The 13,703-nt window shown below is 70.0% G+C and overlaps 5 protein-coding genes across 9 annotated transcripts; 2 read left to right on the top strand and 3 right to left on the bottom strand.

The window, feature by feature from the left end:
- Positions 1-419: 419 nt before the first annotated feature.
- On the bottom strand, positions 420-2,483 carry LOC118701289 (ferritin heavy chain A-like). Its single transcript, XM_036405923.2, has 4 exons — positions 1,635-2,483; positions 1,334-1,480; positions 1,135-1,260; positions 420-710 (listed from the first exon to the last, which is right to left on the bottom strand). The coding sequence occupies exons 1-4, from the start codon at positions 1,734-1,736 to the stop codon at positions 546-548; spliced, it is 540 nt and encodes a 179-aa protein (XP_036261816.1). The 5' UTR covers positions 1,737-2,483; the 3' UTR covers positions 420-545.
- A 619-nt stretch (positions 2,484-3,102) lies between these two features.
- On the bottom strand, positions 3,103-6,327 carry BAX (BCL2 associated X, apoptosis regulator). Its single transcript, XM_036405924.2, has 6 exons — positions 6,161-6,327; positions 5,999-6,047; positions 4,809-4,970; positions 4,449-4,584; positions 4,248-4,352; positions 3,103-3,965 (listed from the first exon to the last, which is right to left on the bottom strand). The coding sequence occupies exons 1-6, from the start codon at positions 6,285-6,287 to the stop codon at positions 3,864-3,866; spliced, it is 681 nt and encodes a 226-aa protein (XP_036261817.1). The 5' UTR covers positions 6,288-6,327; the 3' UTR covers positions 3,103-3,863.
- Positions 6,328-6,536: 209 nt separating this feature from the next.
- On the top strand, positions 6,537-8,681 carry CD37 (CD37 molecule). Its single transcript, XM_036405925.2, has 8 exons — positions 6,537-6,882; positions 7,007-7,079; positions 7,161-7,285; positions 7,535-7,609; positions 7,707-7,811; positions 7,887-8,072; positions 8,147-8,230; positions 8,546-8,681. The coding sequence occupies exons 1-8, from the start codon at positions 6,817-6,819 to the stop codon at positions 8,621-8,623; spliced, it is 792 nt and encodes a 263-aa protein (XP_036261818.1). The 5' UTR covers positions 6,537-6,816; the 3' UTR covers positions 8,624-8,681.
- Positions 8,682-8,911: 230 nt separating this feature from the next.
- Positions 8,912-11,364, top strand: KASH5 (KASH domain containing 5). The gene is made up of 13 exons (XM_036405921.2): positions 8,912-9,112; positions 9,192-9,372; positions 9,457-9,506; positions 9,654-9,720; positions 9,803-9,943; positions 10,024-10,141; positions 10,225-10,275; positions 10,350-10,427; positions 10,507-10,563; positions 10,662-10,721; positions 10,857-10,921; positions 11,000-11,057; positions 11,127-11,364. The coding sequence occupies exons 1-13, from the start codon at positions 8,917-8,919 to the stop codon at positions 11,361-11,363; spliced, it is 1,359 nt and encodes a 452-aa protein (XP_036261814.1). The 5' UTR covers positions 8,912-8,916; the 3' UTR covers position 11,364.
- Positions 11,365-11,470: 106 nt separating this feature from the next.
- FLT3LG (fms related receptor tyrosine kinase 3 ligand) lies at positions 11,471-13,697 on the bottom strand. 5 transcript variants are annotated; one of them, XM_036405917.1, is made up of 6 exons: positions 13,304-13,697; positions 13,111-13,215; positions 12,873-12,926; positions 12,618-12,761; positions 12,171-12,303; positions 11,471-12,098 (listed from the first exon to the last, which is right to left on the bottom strand). In XM_036405917.1, exons 1-6 carry the CDS (start codon positions 13,331-13,333, stop codon positions 11,716-11,718), a joined length of 849 nt encoding a protein of 282 aa, XP_036261810.1. In that variant the 5' UTR covers positions 13,334-13,697; the 3' UTR covers positions 11,471-11,715. The 5 variants fall into 5 exon arrangements, with proteins under 5 accessions (XP_036261810.1, XP_036261809.1, XP_036261808.1 ...); XM_036405916.1 differs by having other exon boundaries at positions 11,471-12,303; positions 12,618-12,707; XM_036405915.1 differs by having other exon boundaries at positions 11,471-12,303.
- Between the last annotated feature and the right edge of the window lie 6 nt (positions 13,698-13,703).

Below are 13,703 nucleotides of genomic sequence, written 5' to 3' on the forward strand. Positions count from 1 at the left end.
CCTCCTGCAAACTGGCACCAGGAACCTGAGTTTTGTTTCCCAGGGAAAAAAAAACCCTAAAATATCCTTATCCAGCGTTGGTGTCCAGGGGTCCGTGGCCCCGAATCACCTTCTGCCTCCTTAATTTGCAAACGGGGCAAAGCTGCAAGGAACTGTGGCTTTGGCTGGCCTAGCATGGCCAGATCCATTCTCTAAACCTTGGTCCCAAGACACTCAAGTCCAAGGCTCACCTTCCTGTGGTCAGGAGCCCCTTCTGGTTTTCCTCAGACCTCCCTACTCAGCAACGCCCCAAACTCCTACAAATTTGTCCCATCCCTGAAGGGGCCCTGCCACCCCCCCACCCCATGCCAGCCCCCACTAACCCCACCACCCCAATTCCCCTGTGTGGAGGGGAGAAAATGTCGGAGGAGACAAGAACAGAGGAGGCAGAGACAGACCCTTTATGGGCATCATGCTGGGAGAGCCCAGCAGGCAGGGCCCCCTTGGCTGGGGCAGGGGTTACGAGGGTCTGGGGGCTCGGGGGGACGGTGGTGGCACGGGGAGGCTCAGCTGCGCTCCTCCAGGCTCAGGTGGTCGAACAGGTACTCGCCCAGGCCGCTCGAGGCCCCCCCGCCGTTGTTGAGGCGGCGCAGGTTGGTGGCGTGGTCACCCAGAGCCTTGATGGCCTTCACCTGCTCGTCCAGGTAGTGCGACTCCAGGAAGTCACAGAGCTGCGGGACACGGGAGGGTCAGGCAGGGCCGAGGGTCTGGGGGAGGTGAGGGACCCCGGAGCAACGGGAGATCTCAAACACTTCCCTTGGAGAGGGAGGGTGGACAGAGCCTCTGCACCAGGAGGGGGGTATTGCACCTGGGGGGGCCCTTTCTGGGGGGTGAGGACCCCCAGGAAATACTCACCGTACGGCCATGGCTGTAACCGTGCCCCCCACCCCCCCAGGTGATTCTAGGGGGGTCACAGCGACCCCCCCAGCCCCACATCAGAGGGTGGAACCGCAGGATCCCCCCTCCGTCTGGATCCCCAGGGCGATCCCGTGGGAAAAGGGAGGAACTGGGAGCACTGGGAGCTGGGGAGGGGGCGTCAGACCCTTGAGGAGGAGGAGGAGGAGGGCGGCCGAAGCCGGGGGGGGTCTCACTCACGTGGGGGTCTCCCTTCTCGGCAGCCAGGGCGTGCAGCTCCAGCAGCGCCTGGTTCACCGACTTCTCCAGCTGCAGCGCCGCCTCCACCGCCTCCAGCGCCGAGCCCCAGGTGTCCCGCTCCGGCTTCTGCGGGGCACCGCGGTCACCGGGAGGGGCCCAGGTGGGCCACGTAGCCCACCTCGATCCCCCGGACACGCACCTTGATGTCCTGCAGCAGGACGCGGCCGCCGCGGTTGGTCTGGAAGCGCAGCAGCCCCTCGGCGTGCTCCCGCTCCTCCCGCGACTGCTCCAGGAAGAACCGCGACAGTCGCGACAAAGCCACGTCGTCCCTATCGAAGTAGAAGCCCTAGGGGAGGGAGGAGAGGTCAGGGGGAGCCTCCCAGGACCTCTCCCCACCCCCCAAATTCCTGGGATTCCGCCCTGCCATCAGCGGGGCGGGGCGGGACTTTGGGGCGCACCAAGGGGGTCCCCCAAGCCCCGGGGGTCCCGAGCCCCCCTACCATGGACAGGTAGACGTAGGAGGCGTAGAGCTCCATGTTGGCCATGCGGTTGACGGCGGCCTCGCAGTCGCGGTGGTAATTCTGGCGGACCTGGGACTCCATGGCGGCGCGGCCGGACGGACGGACGGACGGAGCGGCTCGGGAGCGGCGGGACGGACGGATGGACGGACGGAGCCGCGAGCAGCCGGTTCCGTTCAAGCACTGTTGAAGCGAGAACGCGGCTGTGGCCGCTCAACGTCCGCCGGGGGGAGTTTATGTCCCTTCCCCGCCGCGGGGGCGGAGAGAAGGGGGCGCCCCCCCCGCCCGCCCCCTTTTCACCCGGGAAGACCCGGGTGGCCTTGGCCCTTGTCCCCGTTTGTCACACGGCCCCGCAGTCAGCATGACTGGGCAGGATTTTGGGGGGGTCGGGGGATGGGGGGGTTCCACCCCACCCTTGTGCGCCCCCCATGAGTGGGGTGACCAGGAGAGGGGGGGCTGGGGGAGACCGCGGTTCACCGGTGGGGGGGGGGGCACGGGGGGGGCTGGGGAGGAGTTGGGGGGCACAGGGGGACTGGGGAGGGGCTGGGGGGGCACAGGAGGGCACAGGAGAGGAGCCGAGGGGCGGTTTTGGGGTGTGCTGGGGCGCAGGTTGCCCGTTAATCGGAGTTGGGGGCTGGGGCAGAGCCGCTGTTCACCGGTGCGGTGGGTCGGGGGACACAGGGGAAGCCGGGGGGCGGTTTTGGGGTGTCCCGGCGGGTCGGGGGGTGCCGGGTGACTCCCACTAATCGGAGTTTAGCGGGCTGTAGGGTGCGGAAGGAGCTGACTCAGCGCCGGGACCATAAAAGAGGAACTTGGCAGCGCTGACTCCGCGTTTCCGCCGCCCCGGGACTGCGGGGAACTGGGAGCCTCCCCCTCAAAGCCACCCCCATACTCGGGGGGGGACCACCCCCCCAAAGCCCCCCGAAGTCACCCCCACACCCGGGGGAAATCACCCCCAAAATCCCCCGAATTCACCCCAAAATCCTTTTGTCCCCGAGATCCAGAGGCTGCGCTGCAGGAGGGAGGCGGCCCCGTGGGGAAGGGTCCAGATGTGGGACCCCCACCCCAAACCCCCCCTCCCATGGCCGCTCAGTGAACCCCGGGACGCCCCTCCCCCACACACGGACCCCAAATGGCCCTGCGGGGAAAGGGGGGGGGGGGAAGGTGGGGGGGAAGGACCCTTCCCCACCCCTCCCCCATCAGGCGGGACCCCCAACCCCGAGATGTTGTTGGACAAAAGGGGGAGGGGCCCCTGACCCCCCCTGACCCCACCCCCCAAAACGGCCCCGCAGGCGCCCCCCCCCCCCCCCCAAGCCAGGTGGGAAAAGCGAAAGTGAAAGCGGCGCTGCCCCCCCCCCAAAATTCCTGTCCCCCCCTCCCCTACCGCACCCCGAGACCCCCGAGGTTTTGTTTGCGGGGGGGGGGGGGGGCACGCCCAGGAAGCTCCGCGTTCCCCTTTTTTTTTTTTAATTTCCATGGAAATTCCCGAGATACAAAAACCAAGGTACAAAAAAAGAGAAGAAAAATCCACGACGGAGAAAAGCGATTTTGGGGGCGGGGGGGGCAGAGAGGGGGGGCCCCCCTATTTTGGGGAGGGGCGGTTCCCTGTGACGTCACCGCCGAGAGCACCGTGGGAGGGGGTGGGGGACACGGGGGGACCTCCAAAAACCGGGAGGGGGGGAGGGGGTGTAAACAGGGGGTGTGGCCCCCCCCCACCCTGAGAGCCCCCGCCCCGGGAGGGGGGTATTGCACCTGGGGGGGCCCTTTTTGGGGGGCGGGGACCCCCAATAAATACTCACCCTACAGCCATGGCTGTAACCCAACCCCCCCCCCCCCACCCCCCAGGTCATCCTGGGGGGGTCACAGAGACACCCCACCCCCCCCAGCCACCCCCACATCGGGGGTGGAACCGCAGGATTCCCCCCCCTTCCCCCCCCCCACTCGAAGCACCACAAACCAAGGGCAGGGCAGGGCTGGGGGGGTCCCCGACCCCCCAAAACCCCCCCAAATCCCAGCTGTGGCCTCTGGGGGGGTCTGGGGGATGGAGGGGAGGGTCCCCCCCAGCTCGACCACCGCCCCAAAATCCAGGTGAGCAAGCGGTGTTGGTTAAAAACCCCCCGGGCCCGGGGTCAGCACCATCCCTGCCGGCAGGGCCAGTCCGGGGGGGGGTCCCAGGAGGGGGGGGGACAGAAATTGGCCCCCCCCGAGAGTCTAGGACATCTTCCAGATGGTCAGCGAGGCCGTGAGCACACCGGCGGCGAAGATGGTGATGGTCTGCCAGGTGGGGGTCCCGAAGTGGGACAGGAGCCCTTCCTGGGGGGGCACGGGGGGGACGAGGTCAGCACCCTGTGCTGGGGGGTCCCAAACCTCCCCCCACCCCCCTAGAACAACCAGCCCAGGGCAGCTGGGAAAGGGGGGATGGAGGATTTGGGGTAATTTGGGGGTAAATTTGGGGCAAATTTGGGGTAAAAGGGAACATTGGGGAAGGGAGATTGCCAAACAGGGGCACGGCCCCCCGAGGAATGGGGGGGTTGGGGTACAAGGGAGGGGTCAGGGGCACAGACCCCCAAGGAATGGGGGGCTTTGGGGTCTCACCCATCCACCCTGGGCCTGGATCCAGGCCAGCACGTGCTCCTGCAGATACTCCATGGTCCAGCGCAGGATGGTCTGGACCAGCTCCGGGACCTTGGTGCACAGAGCCTGCCGGGGCAGAGCAGGGGGCTCAGAGGGGCCGGGAAGGCCCTTCGGGGGGCTCAGAGGGCCCCGGGGAGGCCTTTGGGGGGGCTCCACACCCACCTTGAGCACCAGCTTGCAGGCAAAGTAGAAGAGGGCGACCACGCGGCCCCAGTTGAAGGTGCCATCGGCAAACATCTCCCTGGCCACGCGGAAGAAAAGCTTCTTGGGGGCGTCACAGCCCACCTGCTCGATCATCCTGGGGCAGGGCACGGTGGGCAGGGGGGACAACAAGGGCCGGGAGTAAATTCTGGTCAGCTCATTCTGGGGGGGTCACCGAGACACCCCACCCCCCCCAGCCACCCCCACATCGGGGGTGGAACCGCAGGATCCCCCCCCCCCCCCCCCCCCGCCAAATCCCCCCCCCCCCCCCCCCCCCGCCAAATCCCAGCTTTGCCCCCGGGGAGCAGCCGAGCTGCCCACCTCTGTAGCTCCATGTTGCTGTCCAGCTCGTCGCCGATGCGGCGCAGGCACTCGCTGAGGCGTTTGGTGTCGGGGCTGCTGGGCTGGGGCTGGCCCAGCTCGGCCTCGCTCAGCGCCACGGCCTGGGGGTCCCCGCAGCGCTGCACGCGGTCCCGCACGAACCTGGGACCCCCCGGTGCTCTGGGTGACCCCCCGGCTCCAGGGGACCCCGGCCCTCCGTCCCTCGGTCCCACCTTCCCCCCAGGGTCACAGCTCACCCCCGTGTCCAGGGCCTTCTCAAGGCCCCTGGGATCCTCTCGTGTCCCCCTAACTCCCCCCTCACTCCCTGTGTCCCCACAGCTCTGCATCCTCTCAAGCCCCGCCCCAAGCTTTGAGTTCCCCCCCACACTCTGTGTCCCCCCAGAATCCCCACAAGACCCCCAAGGTTCCCTCCCAGTCCCAAGTGCCCCTCCCTCCCTCCCTCCCTATGTCCCCAAAATCCCCCCTCACCCTGTGACCTCCCCAGTCCCCTCCCAGTCCCAAGCTCCCATCATGTCCCCCCAGTCCCTTCCCAGTCCCAAGTCCCCACTACTCCCCAAGTCCCATCGTGTCCCCCCTCACCCTGTGTCCCCCCCAGTCCCCTCCCAATCCTAAGTCCCCCCCTTATCCCCCAGTCCCTTCCCAGTCCCAAGTTCTCCCCAAGTCCCCTCCCAGTCCCAAGTCCCGCCCACACCCTGTGTCCCCCAAGTCCCCCCTGTGTCCCCCAAGTCCCCCCGCACCCCGTGTCCCCAAAGCTCCCCCCATGTCCCCCCCAGTCCCCTCCCAGTCCCAAGTCCCCCCACACCCTGTCCCCCCCAAGTCCCTTCCCAGTCCCAAGTCCTTCCTGTTGCCCCAAGTCCCCCCCCTTGTCCCCCCAGTCCCCTCCGGGTCCCAAGTCCTCCCCGCTTCCCGTGTCCCCCCCAAGTCCCTTCCCAGTCCCATGTCCTTCCTGTGTCCCCCAACTTCCCCCGGTGTCCCCCCGAGTCCCCTCCCTGTCCCAAGTCCCCAAGTCCGCCCCCGTGTCCTCTCCAGTCCCCTCCCTGTCCCAAGTCCCCAAGTCCGCCCCCGTGTCCCCCCCAGTCCCCTCCCGGTCCCAAGTCCCCCCGCGGTGTCCCCAAGCCGCCCCTTGTCCCCCCCGGCCCCGCCCGTTCTCCCGCCGCTCCCCTACTCACGCCCGCAGCAGGATCGCCCCAGTCTGCATGATCTGGTCCGAGGAGGCCCCTGCGGACAGCGGGGTGCTCACCGGGCCGCCCACCGACGCCGGCTGCCGCCGCCGCCTCCCCGGGCCGCGCAGGCCGCGCCCCGCCGCCGGTCCTGCCGCTCCCCCCACTCACCGCCGCCCCCTGGTGGCGGGGCGGGCTCGCCGCCGCCGGCCCCGGCTCCGGGATCGGCTCCGGGATCGCTGCCGCCTCCTCCGCCTCCGCCGCCGCCCCGCTGGGCCGAAGCCGCCGCCGCCGCCATCGCGCCCGGAACACGTGGGCCCCGCCGCCGTCACGTGACACCGGCGGGGCCGGGACGCTGCCTCACGTGAGCGGATCGGGAGCGGGGCTGATGTGAGGCCATGCCCCCCCGGGGAGGCTCCGCCCCCTGACCCGTCACTCATTGCTCGGTCACGCCCCTTGTGCAGGCCCCTCCCTTTTGCCCGTCACTCATTGTCCGGCCCCGCCCCCTACCGGATTCGGCCCCGCCCCCGCAGCCCCCCGGGACCCCCGGGGTCACCGCCCGGTCCCAGGGGTCACACCGGGGGTCACGACCCCGCTCCCGGGAGTCACACCGGGGGTCACACCGGGGGTCACACCGGGGTCACGGCCCCCGCCGTCCGTGGGGGTCCCGGGGCGACGCCCCCGCGGCGCTTCCGCCGTCCCCGGCGCTTCCCGCCGTTCCCGAGGTGGCGGCACCGGGCGGGGCGGGAGGGGAACCGGGGCCCGGGGACGGTTCGGGCTCGGCGTGGGCTCGGGGTCCGTGCGGGTGCGACCCCCGAAGTGCGGCCATGAGCCCCAAAAGCTGCCTGGGCTGCACCAAGTGCTTCCTCTTCCTCCTCAACCTCTTCTTCTTCGTGAGTGGGGCTTGGGGGAGGGGGGGCAGGGGGGATATGGGGGGACCTGAGGGGACCCGGGGGGGCCTCCCGGTGCTGGGGGGCACTGGGGGTCCCCCATGTCCTGACCTGGGCTCCCCCCCAGTTCCTGGGCGTCCTCCTCCTCGCCTTCAGCTTCTGGGTCCTGTTCGACCGGCAGAGCTTCGCCGCCGTGCTGGGTAAGGCACCCCCAAATCGGGGGGCACCCCGAGAGCTGCGGCACCCCCAGAGGGTGCCTGACCCCCCCTCGGTGTCCCCAGGGTCGCCGCTGCTCAGCCTGAGGCACTGCTCCTATGGCTTCTCGGGGGTCGGCATGGCCACCATGCTCCTGGGCTTCCTGGGCTGCCTGGGGGCCCTCAAGGAGGTCAAGGCCATGCTGGGGATGGTGAGTCGGGGGGCTCGGGGGGGTCCGGGGGGATTCGGGGAACCGGGAGGGTGCGGGGTGGCTGTGCTGCAACTTCCTGGGGTGACCGCAGGGACACGTGGTGCCACCACATCCTGCACCGGGGGGGACAGCAGCGGGGAGGGGGCGACCCTGTGGGCTGGGGAGGGGCTGGGGGGCAGGTCCGGCTGACCCCGGAGGGGCTGGGGGGCAGGTCCGGCTGACCCCCATCCCCCCCGTTTGTCCCCAAAGTATTTCGGGCTGCTGCTGCTGCTCCTCGCTGCCCAGATCACCATGGCCATCATCGTCTACACGCAGCGCGCCACTGTGAGTGCGGGGGCCCCGTCCCAGCTGGGGGGGACCCTGGCATCAGGGTGGGACGCTGGGGGTCGGGGGGCGAGGCTGTGCTGACCCCTGTCCCCAGCTGGCTGCCAAGGTGGCCACCTACGCCGAGGAGCTGATCCGGGGGTACCCAGCCCAGGGACCACCTGGGGACCCTCATGAGAGCTGGGACGCTGTCCAGCAGCAGGTGAGATGCCCTCCCCCCAAAAGGAGCCCAGGACCACCCCTCGGCCACCACACTGACCCTCTGCCCCCTCCCCAGCTTGGCTGCTGTGGGTGGAAGGGACCTCAGGACTGGGAGCAGTACGATGAGGCCACCAGGGATGGGGACAGGGACAGAGCCATCGCCTGCTCCTGCCTCAGGGCACCCAACGGCACCCACGGGAGCCCGTGGGTGCTCCCCCACGGCCGCTGCCCCACGGCCGCCCCCCAGGACACCTTCCCCACGGTGAGGCACGGGGCAATCGGGGGGTCCCGGAGCTCCGGGGGGGGCTCCAAGTGACCCCCCAGCTGTCACCCCAGGGCTGCAAGGAGAGAGTCCAGAGCTGGCTGGCCGGAAACCTGGTCACCATCGTGGGGGCTTGCGTCGGCATTGGCCTGGGGGAGGTAGGGGGATGCCCTGGGGCGGGGGGTGCTCGGAGGGCTGTGGGGGGATGCCCTGGTGGGGGGGGGCTGAGCTGGGGGTGCTCGGAAGGCTGTGGGGGGATGCCCTGGGGCGGGGGGCTGAGCTCAGGGGGCCTGGGGGTGGCTGGAAGGCTGTGGGACCACAGGTGGGGTGGGCTGGGGGGGCCAGGGAGGGTTCAGGGGAGGGTCCTAGGGGATTCAGGGTGTCTAGAAGGGTCGGAGGGGGCTCAGGGTGGCCGGGAGGGGAGTAAGGGGTCCGAGGGATTGGGAGGAGCTGATCCTGCTCTCTGCTGCCAGCTCTCCCTGCTGATGCTGTCGATGTTCCTGCTCCGGAACTTGGACTCCCGCAACGAGAAGCTGCTGCGAGGGCTCTGAGGGGGCCGGGGTGGTGTCGGGGGGAAGCGCGGAGGGTTTTGTGCTTCAATAAAAGCCGTTGGGAAGCAGCGGAACCGGGACGGGACCGGGAGCGCGCGGAGCAGCAGGGCCACGCCCCTTCCCTCTGACCACGCCCCTTTCTCTCTGAGCGGGAAGGGCTCGCGCCAAGCCCCGCCCCTCTCCTCGCCGTGAGGCGATTCCCGCCCCCCTCACCGGCTCCCCCTCAACCCCTCAACGGCGCTCCCGGGACCCCCCGAGACCCTCGACACCGCCCCGGAGCACCCCTGAACACCATGGCTGCAGAGCTTCCCTGCGCCCCGGGCGCCGCCATCCCCCTGCCAGGTGCGGGCACCATGAGGGAGAGGGGTGGGGGGCGAGGCGCCGACCCCTCCATAACGCGTGTCCCCCCCTCAGCCCCTGCCGAGAGCGGCTGCTCGGACGAGTTCGCCCTGGACTGCACCTTCTCTGCCTGCGACCCCGAGCGTACAGGTAGCCGAAGCCGCTGGGGCCTCGGTGGCTGCAACCAAACTGAGGTGGTGGTCCCTGAGCCCTCGGTCCATCCGCACAGGGCTGGTGCAGCCGCAGCGCGTGGTGGAGTACGTGGCGGCCATGACCGGGCACAGTGGGCACGACGGGCGGCTGCGGGCGCTGCAGAGGGCACTGGACCCCGCAGCCGCGGGCACGGCGCTGGACTGGAGCCGGTTCCGCAGCGCCATGGGCGCCTGGATCGCAGCGTGCCGGCAGGATGGGTCAGTGCCCAGAAATAGATGGGCACGGTGCCTGGTGCCAGCCACACCGGTCAGTGGTGCTGACCCGCGGCTCCGTCCCTGCAGGGCCGAGGAGCAGGACATGGCCACTGGTGACACTGGAGCAGTGCCAGCAGGTGGGCGTTGGCACAGGAAAAGGGAGTCGGGGTGGCCCTAATGAGGACACAAACACAGCTCCGATGGGGACACAAACCCAGCCCGATGGGGACACAAACACAGCCCAATGGGGTCACAAATACAGCCCACTGTGCCCCATCCCGCAGAGGACGAAGGACACGCATCCCCAGCAGCTGCCCAGCTCCAGGGTGACAACACGGATGCCACCAGCCCGTAAGTGCCCGCTGTGGGGACACCCTGCCATCCCTGGCCGTGCTCCCAGGAGCACGCCAGGATCTATGGGACTCCCCAGCAGCGCCGAGGCCGCGGGGCTGCGGAGCCGTACCCGGCAGCTGGCGGCCCAGAACGCCAAACTGCAGCGGGACGCCGAGCTGGCTGAGGAGCTCAACACCCGCCTGGCCGAGGAGATTGCACAGCTCCAGGCGCAGCTGCGAAGGTGCTCCCGAGGGTCTCCCGAGGGGCGCGGGGTCTGGGTCTGCATCCTGGCAAGGCTGAAGCGCCATTTGCCCCTGGCAGCAGCCGGCAGGCACTGGAGCAGGCCAGGGCAGCCGTGGAGGAGCTGGACGACATGAAGGCCGTGGTGAAGCGGCTGGAGGAGGAGAACACCGAGCTGCGGCGGCAGGCACGGCACACGGTGAGAGACTGAGCTGAGGTGCCACATGGTGCCACGCTGTCACACGGTGTCCCCTCATGGCCGTGCCCTCCCTCCCTCCCCAGGAGAAGGAGCAGCGCAGCCTGTGCTCGCGGGCCGAGGGCCTGCAGGAGGAGGTCAGCCTGGTGCTGGGGGCTGCCCCAGTGGGGCAGTGCCACAGGGAACCCCAGCCCTGTTTCACCCCTGGCAGAACCAGCGGCTCCTTGCCGAGGGCGAGGGACTGCGGGAGCAGCTCCAGGCGCAGGCGGCTCGGGTGGCCAGCCTGGAGGTGAGCACGGTGGCCATGGTGCTGGGGGCTGTGTTGGACAGTGACAGTGCTGAGTCCCTGTCCCTGTCCCTCTGCCCAGGCCCAGCTCTGCCGTGGCACTGCCCTGCTCTCTGCCCGGGACGCAGCCCTTGCCCAGGTGAGCGCTGCCCAGTGACACTGCCACCACCTCAGCTGTCACCAGGGCCACCCCCGGCCCTGTCCCACGGCCCCTCACGTCCAGGCCCTGTCCCACAGGCAGGGCAGAGGGCGCAGGAGCTGACAGCAGCACTGGAGGAGTACGAGCGGATGGTGCAGGTACAGCACACCTGCCCTCCGTGTGGGCCCAGACAGTGGCCACAGAGCCCCTGGGTGGGCACAGCAGAGCCCCACGGCGGCCACTCTCTGTGTGGGGGTCAAGGACCGAGGGTGACATCCCCTTCTCCCCGGCAGGAACTGCGCCTGGAGACGACGCGGCTGCGGCAGCAGCTGGGCCAGATGCGGGACGCCTGGGCCATGTAGGGGGGGACACGTGGGTGGGGAATGTCCTCGGGAGCCTTCACCTCTGCGTCCTCACCCTCCTCCTCCTCCCACAGGCGCCCGTGGTGCCCACGCGGCCAGCTGGAGCTCCAGGCCACGGCCACGGCGAGCCCGGTAAGGGTGGGCTCAGGGGGGACCCTGCAGGGCCACCCCAGCACTGACTGACCCCGAGGCTCTGCCCAGGGCACGGGGGACAAGGAGGAGGACAAGGAGGAGGACGCAGGGACAGGAGGAGGAGGCCTGGAGGGCAGCCCCGAGAAGGTGGCCAAGGCGGTGGCCCCCCAGGCGCCGCTGTCACCGTGGACGCCGCTGCTGTCACCGTGGGCTCTGGCGCTGCTGGCCCTGCTGGCCCTGCTGTACCTCTTGCCCCGCCAGCTGCCCCAGCCCCAGCTGCGCCACCGGAGCCCCCCACCCCTGTGAGACCCCCAGTAAAGGCCGTTTGGGCAGTGCTGTGTCCGCCCCAGTCTGTACCAGTTCCCCCAAACCCTCGTCCCAGTCCTCCCAGTGCACTCAAGCAGGATCAGAGCCGGGGTGTCAGGATCAGCTTTATGAGCGCTGCACGGGGCCAGGCCGGGCCCCCTCCGTGGGTCTCTCCACGGCTCTGGAGATCCCGGTGTAGCCCCCAGGGGCTTCCAGCAGGGAGCTGGGGGGGCCCCGACTCTCACCAGTGGCACAGGGTGAGGGCCTGATGGTCCTCAGGGCATTCCCAGTGATCCCAGTATGCAGGAGCCCTCCCAGTACCTGTGTCTGTCCCCAGGTACCGCTCGGCCACTCAGGTCCCGTCCTGCTCCAGTCTCGGGGGTCCCTGTGAGGGCTGGGGGGTGCTGAGGGGAATGACCTCCCAGTGCCTCCCAGCGCTCCCAGTGACCCCAAGACAGCCCCCAGTGCTCCCAGCAGGACAGCCAGCATCCCCCATGTCCCAAACACACACAGCGCCCCCCACACCCTCGCCACCCTCTCCAGTGCCCCCCAGTATCCCCACCTGGGCACAGGGTTTCCTCCACAGTGCCCAGGCCGCCGCCACCAGGCCCAGGGCCCCCCCAAGTGCCCCCAGCAGCAGCAGCCCGTGTCCAGCAGGGCTGGGGGGGCCCTGCCTGGCCCCCAGGGTCCCCTCGTGCCGCTCATGCCGCTCGGCGGGGCTGCTCAGCGCCGGGTCTGGGGGGAGACGGGGGTCAGCAGCTGCCCGGGGGGGGGTTACGGGGGTCTCCCGGGGGTCCCGGGGGGTACCTGGGCGGCAGCGCAAGTGGGCACAGCCAGGGAAGTGGAGGGGTCTCCCTTGCAGCCCCCCCAGGTGCTGCGCCAGGGTCTCCAGTAGCTGCGACACGTTCACCCTCTCCAGCTGGACACAGCCCTGGGGGTCCTGGGGAGATGGCACAGGAGCCCCCCCAGGGGACCCCAGACCCCTTCTGAACCACCCTGGGATATGCCAGAAATGCCCCAGAGCTCCTGCACCCCCCCCAAGACACCTTAGGGAACCCCCAGACCCCCCAAGACCCTCAGAGTAACCCTGGACACCTCAGTGAACCCCCAGACCCCTGTGGGGACCCCAGAGCCCCCCAAGACCACCAGAGTTACCCTGGACACCTCAGGGGACCCCCAGAGCCCCCCAAGACCCCCAGACTCACCTTGGCCTCCCCAGGACCACCCGGAGCCCCCCCGGGGACCCCCACCCACCTGGATGTGACACTCGGCGACGAAGTGGAGCTGGGCGAGGAGGGTCCTGAGCAGGGGAGCCAAATCCTTGCCAGCCACCCCCAGCATCCGCTGCAGAGCCAGCGCCCCGAAGTGAAGCCCCCAGAGATCAGAGCAGGCGCTGTCCTGGGGCGGCCAGGGCAGGTCGGGATTTGGGGGGTCAGGGGTCTCGGGGGGCAGGAACAGGGAGGGATTTGGGGGTGGGGGCACATGTGGGATTGGGGGGGTATCGCTCACCAGCTCCAGGTTGCTGGGCATCGCCACGGGGTAGTCGAGGAGCAGCCAGGGGATCTGTGGGAGGGGTCAGGGGGTCCCCAAAAGCAGCCCGGAGGGCTGAGGGGGGGCGCTCAGGGGGTCCCCAGCGACCCTTTGGGGGTGAAGGGGCGCAGTCAGGGGGTTTTTGGGACCCTTCCCTGGGGAATGAGGGAGTTTGGGGGGGTCCCGGGGGGATCGGTTCTGGGGGCGGGGGTCTCACCAGGTTGTTCAGGTGGGCGCTGAAGGTGCTGCTGATGGGGTTAAAGCCGAAGGAGCAGCAGCTGCCGAGGGCGGGCAGGGCCAGGAGCAGCAGGAGCGGCGGCACCTGGGGGGGGGCACCGGGGGGGCTCTCGCGGGGGTCCCGGAGGGGCTCTCGGAGGGGGGGAGGGGGGGTGCGGGGGTTCCCCACTTACCAGAGCAGAGCAAGGGGGGGACACGTCCATGGCGGTGCCGAGCTGGAGACGGCGCACGGGGACCCGCGAGCGCTCCCGGAGCCCCCCCGGGACCCCCTCGGGCCGCGGCGGAGCCGCCGCCGAAAGCGAAAGTGGGAGCGGGCCGGGAGGGGGCCCAGGAAACCCGAGAGGGCAGCGGGACGCGCCGAGCCGCCCCCTCGCACCCAGCGCACGGAGCCCCGAGCGCCCCCTCCTCACCCCGGGGACCCCTCCCCAACCCCGCGGGGGCTCCGGCGCTCGGGACCCCCGCCCGGCCCAGCAGAGCTTTGGGTGCGGCTGCCCCGAGCGAGGGAGGGAGGCCGGGGCGTCCGGGCACGTGCAGGGGCGGGGCGCCCCCAAAATGTCCCCCCCAAATTGTTCC

This window comes from Molothrus ater, unplaced genomic scaffold (genome assembly GCF_012460135.2).
Source record: "Molothrus ater isolate BHLD 08-10-18 breed brown headed cowbird unplaced genomic scaffold, BPBGC_Mater_1.1 matUn_MA560, whole genome shotgun sequence".
Taxonomy (NCBI): domain Eukaryota; kingdom Metazoa; phylum Chordata; class Aves; order Passeriformes; family Icteridae; genus Molothrus; species Molothrus ater.

What these genes read in the sequence shown, in the direction of transcription:
- LOC118701289 (XM_036405923.2), bottom strand. Translation starts at nt 1,736, where the DNA reads ATGGAGTCCCAGGTCCGCCAGAATTACCACCGCGACTGCGAGGCCGCC. An exon ending in CCTACGTCTACCTGTCCATG is followed by an intron (nt 1,481 to 1,634) that starts GTAGGGGGGCTC and finishes TCCCTCCCCTAG; the next exon opens with GGCTTCTACTTCGATAGGGA. An exon ending in CCGAGAAGGGAGACCCCCAC is followed by an intron (nt 711 to 1,134) that starts GTGAGTGAGACC and finishes CGTGTCCCGCAG; the next exon opens with CTCTGTGACTTCCTGGAGTC.
- BAX (XM_036405924.2), bottom strand. Translation starts at nt 6,287, where the DNA reads ATGGCGGCGGCGGCGGCTTCGGCCCAGCGGGGCGGCGGCGGAGGCGGA. An exon ending in CCCGCCACCAGGGGGCGGCG is followed by an intron (nt 6,048 to 6,160) that starts GTGAGTGGGGGG and finishes CGCTGTCCGCAG; the next exon opens with GGGCCTCCTCGGACCAGATC. An exon ending in CCTGCAAGCTGGTGCTCAAG is followed by an intron (nt 4,353 to 4,448) that starts GTGGGTGTGGAG and finishes CTGCCCCGGCAG; the next exon opens with GCTCTGTGCACCAAGGTCCC.
- CD37 (XM_036405925.2), top strand. Translation starts at nt 6,817, where the DNA reads ATGAGCCCCAAAAGCTGCCTGGGCTGCACCAAGTGCTTCCTCTTCCTC. An exon ending in TCAAGGCCATGCTGGGGATG is followed by an intron (nt 7,286 to 7,534) that starts GTGAGTCGGGGG and finishes TTGTCCCCAAAG; the next exon opens with TATTTCGGGCTGCTGCTGCT. An exon ending in CCCAGGACACCTTCCCCACG is followed by an intron (nt 8,073 to 8,146) that starts GTGAGGCACGGG and finishes CTGTCACCCCAG; the next exon opens with GGCTGCAAGGAGAGAGTCCA.
- KASH5 (XM_036405921.2), top strand. Translation starts at nt 8,917, where the DNA reads ATGGCTGCAGAGCTTCCCTGCGCCCCGGGCGCCGCCATCCCCCTGCCA. An exon ending in CCGAGGGCCTGCAGGAGGAG is followed by an intron (nt 10,276 to 10,349) that starts GTCAGCCTGGTG and finishes CACCCCTGGCAG; the next exon opens with AACCAGCGGCTCCTTGCCGA. An exon ending in CTCGGGTGGCCAGCCTGGAG is followed by an intron (nt 10,428 to 10,506) that starts GTGAGCACGGTG and finishes CCCTCTGCCCAG; the next exon opens with GCCCAGCTCTGCCGTGGCAC.
- FLT3LG (XM_036405915.1), bottom strand. Translation starts at nt 13,333, where the DNA reads ATGGACGTGTCCCCCCCTTGCTCTGCTCTG. An exon ending in GCGCCCACCTGAACAACCTG is followed by an intron (nt 12,927 to 13,110) that starts GTGAGACCCCCG and finishes CCCCTCCCACAG; the next exon opens with ATCCCCTGGCTGCTCCTCGA. An exon ending in TCGCCGAGTGTCACATCCAG is followed by an intron (nt 12,304 to 12,617) that starts GTGGGTGGGGGT and finishes CCATCTCCCCAG; the next exon opens with GACCCCCAGGGCTGTGTCCA.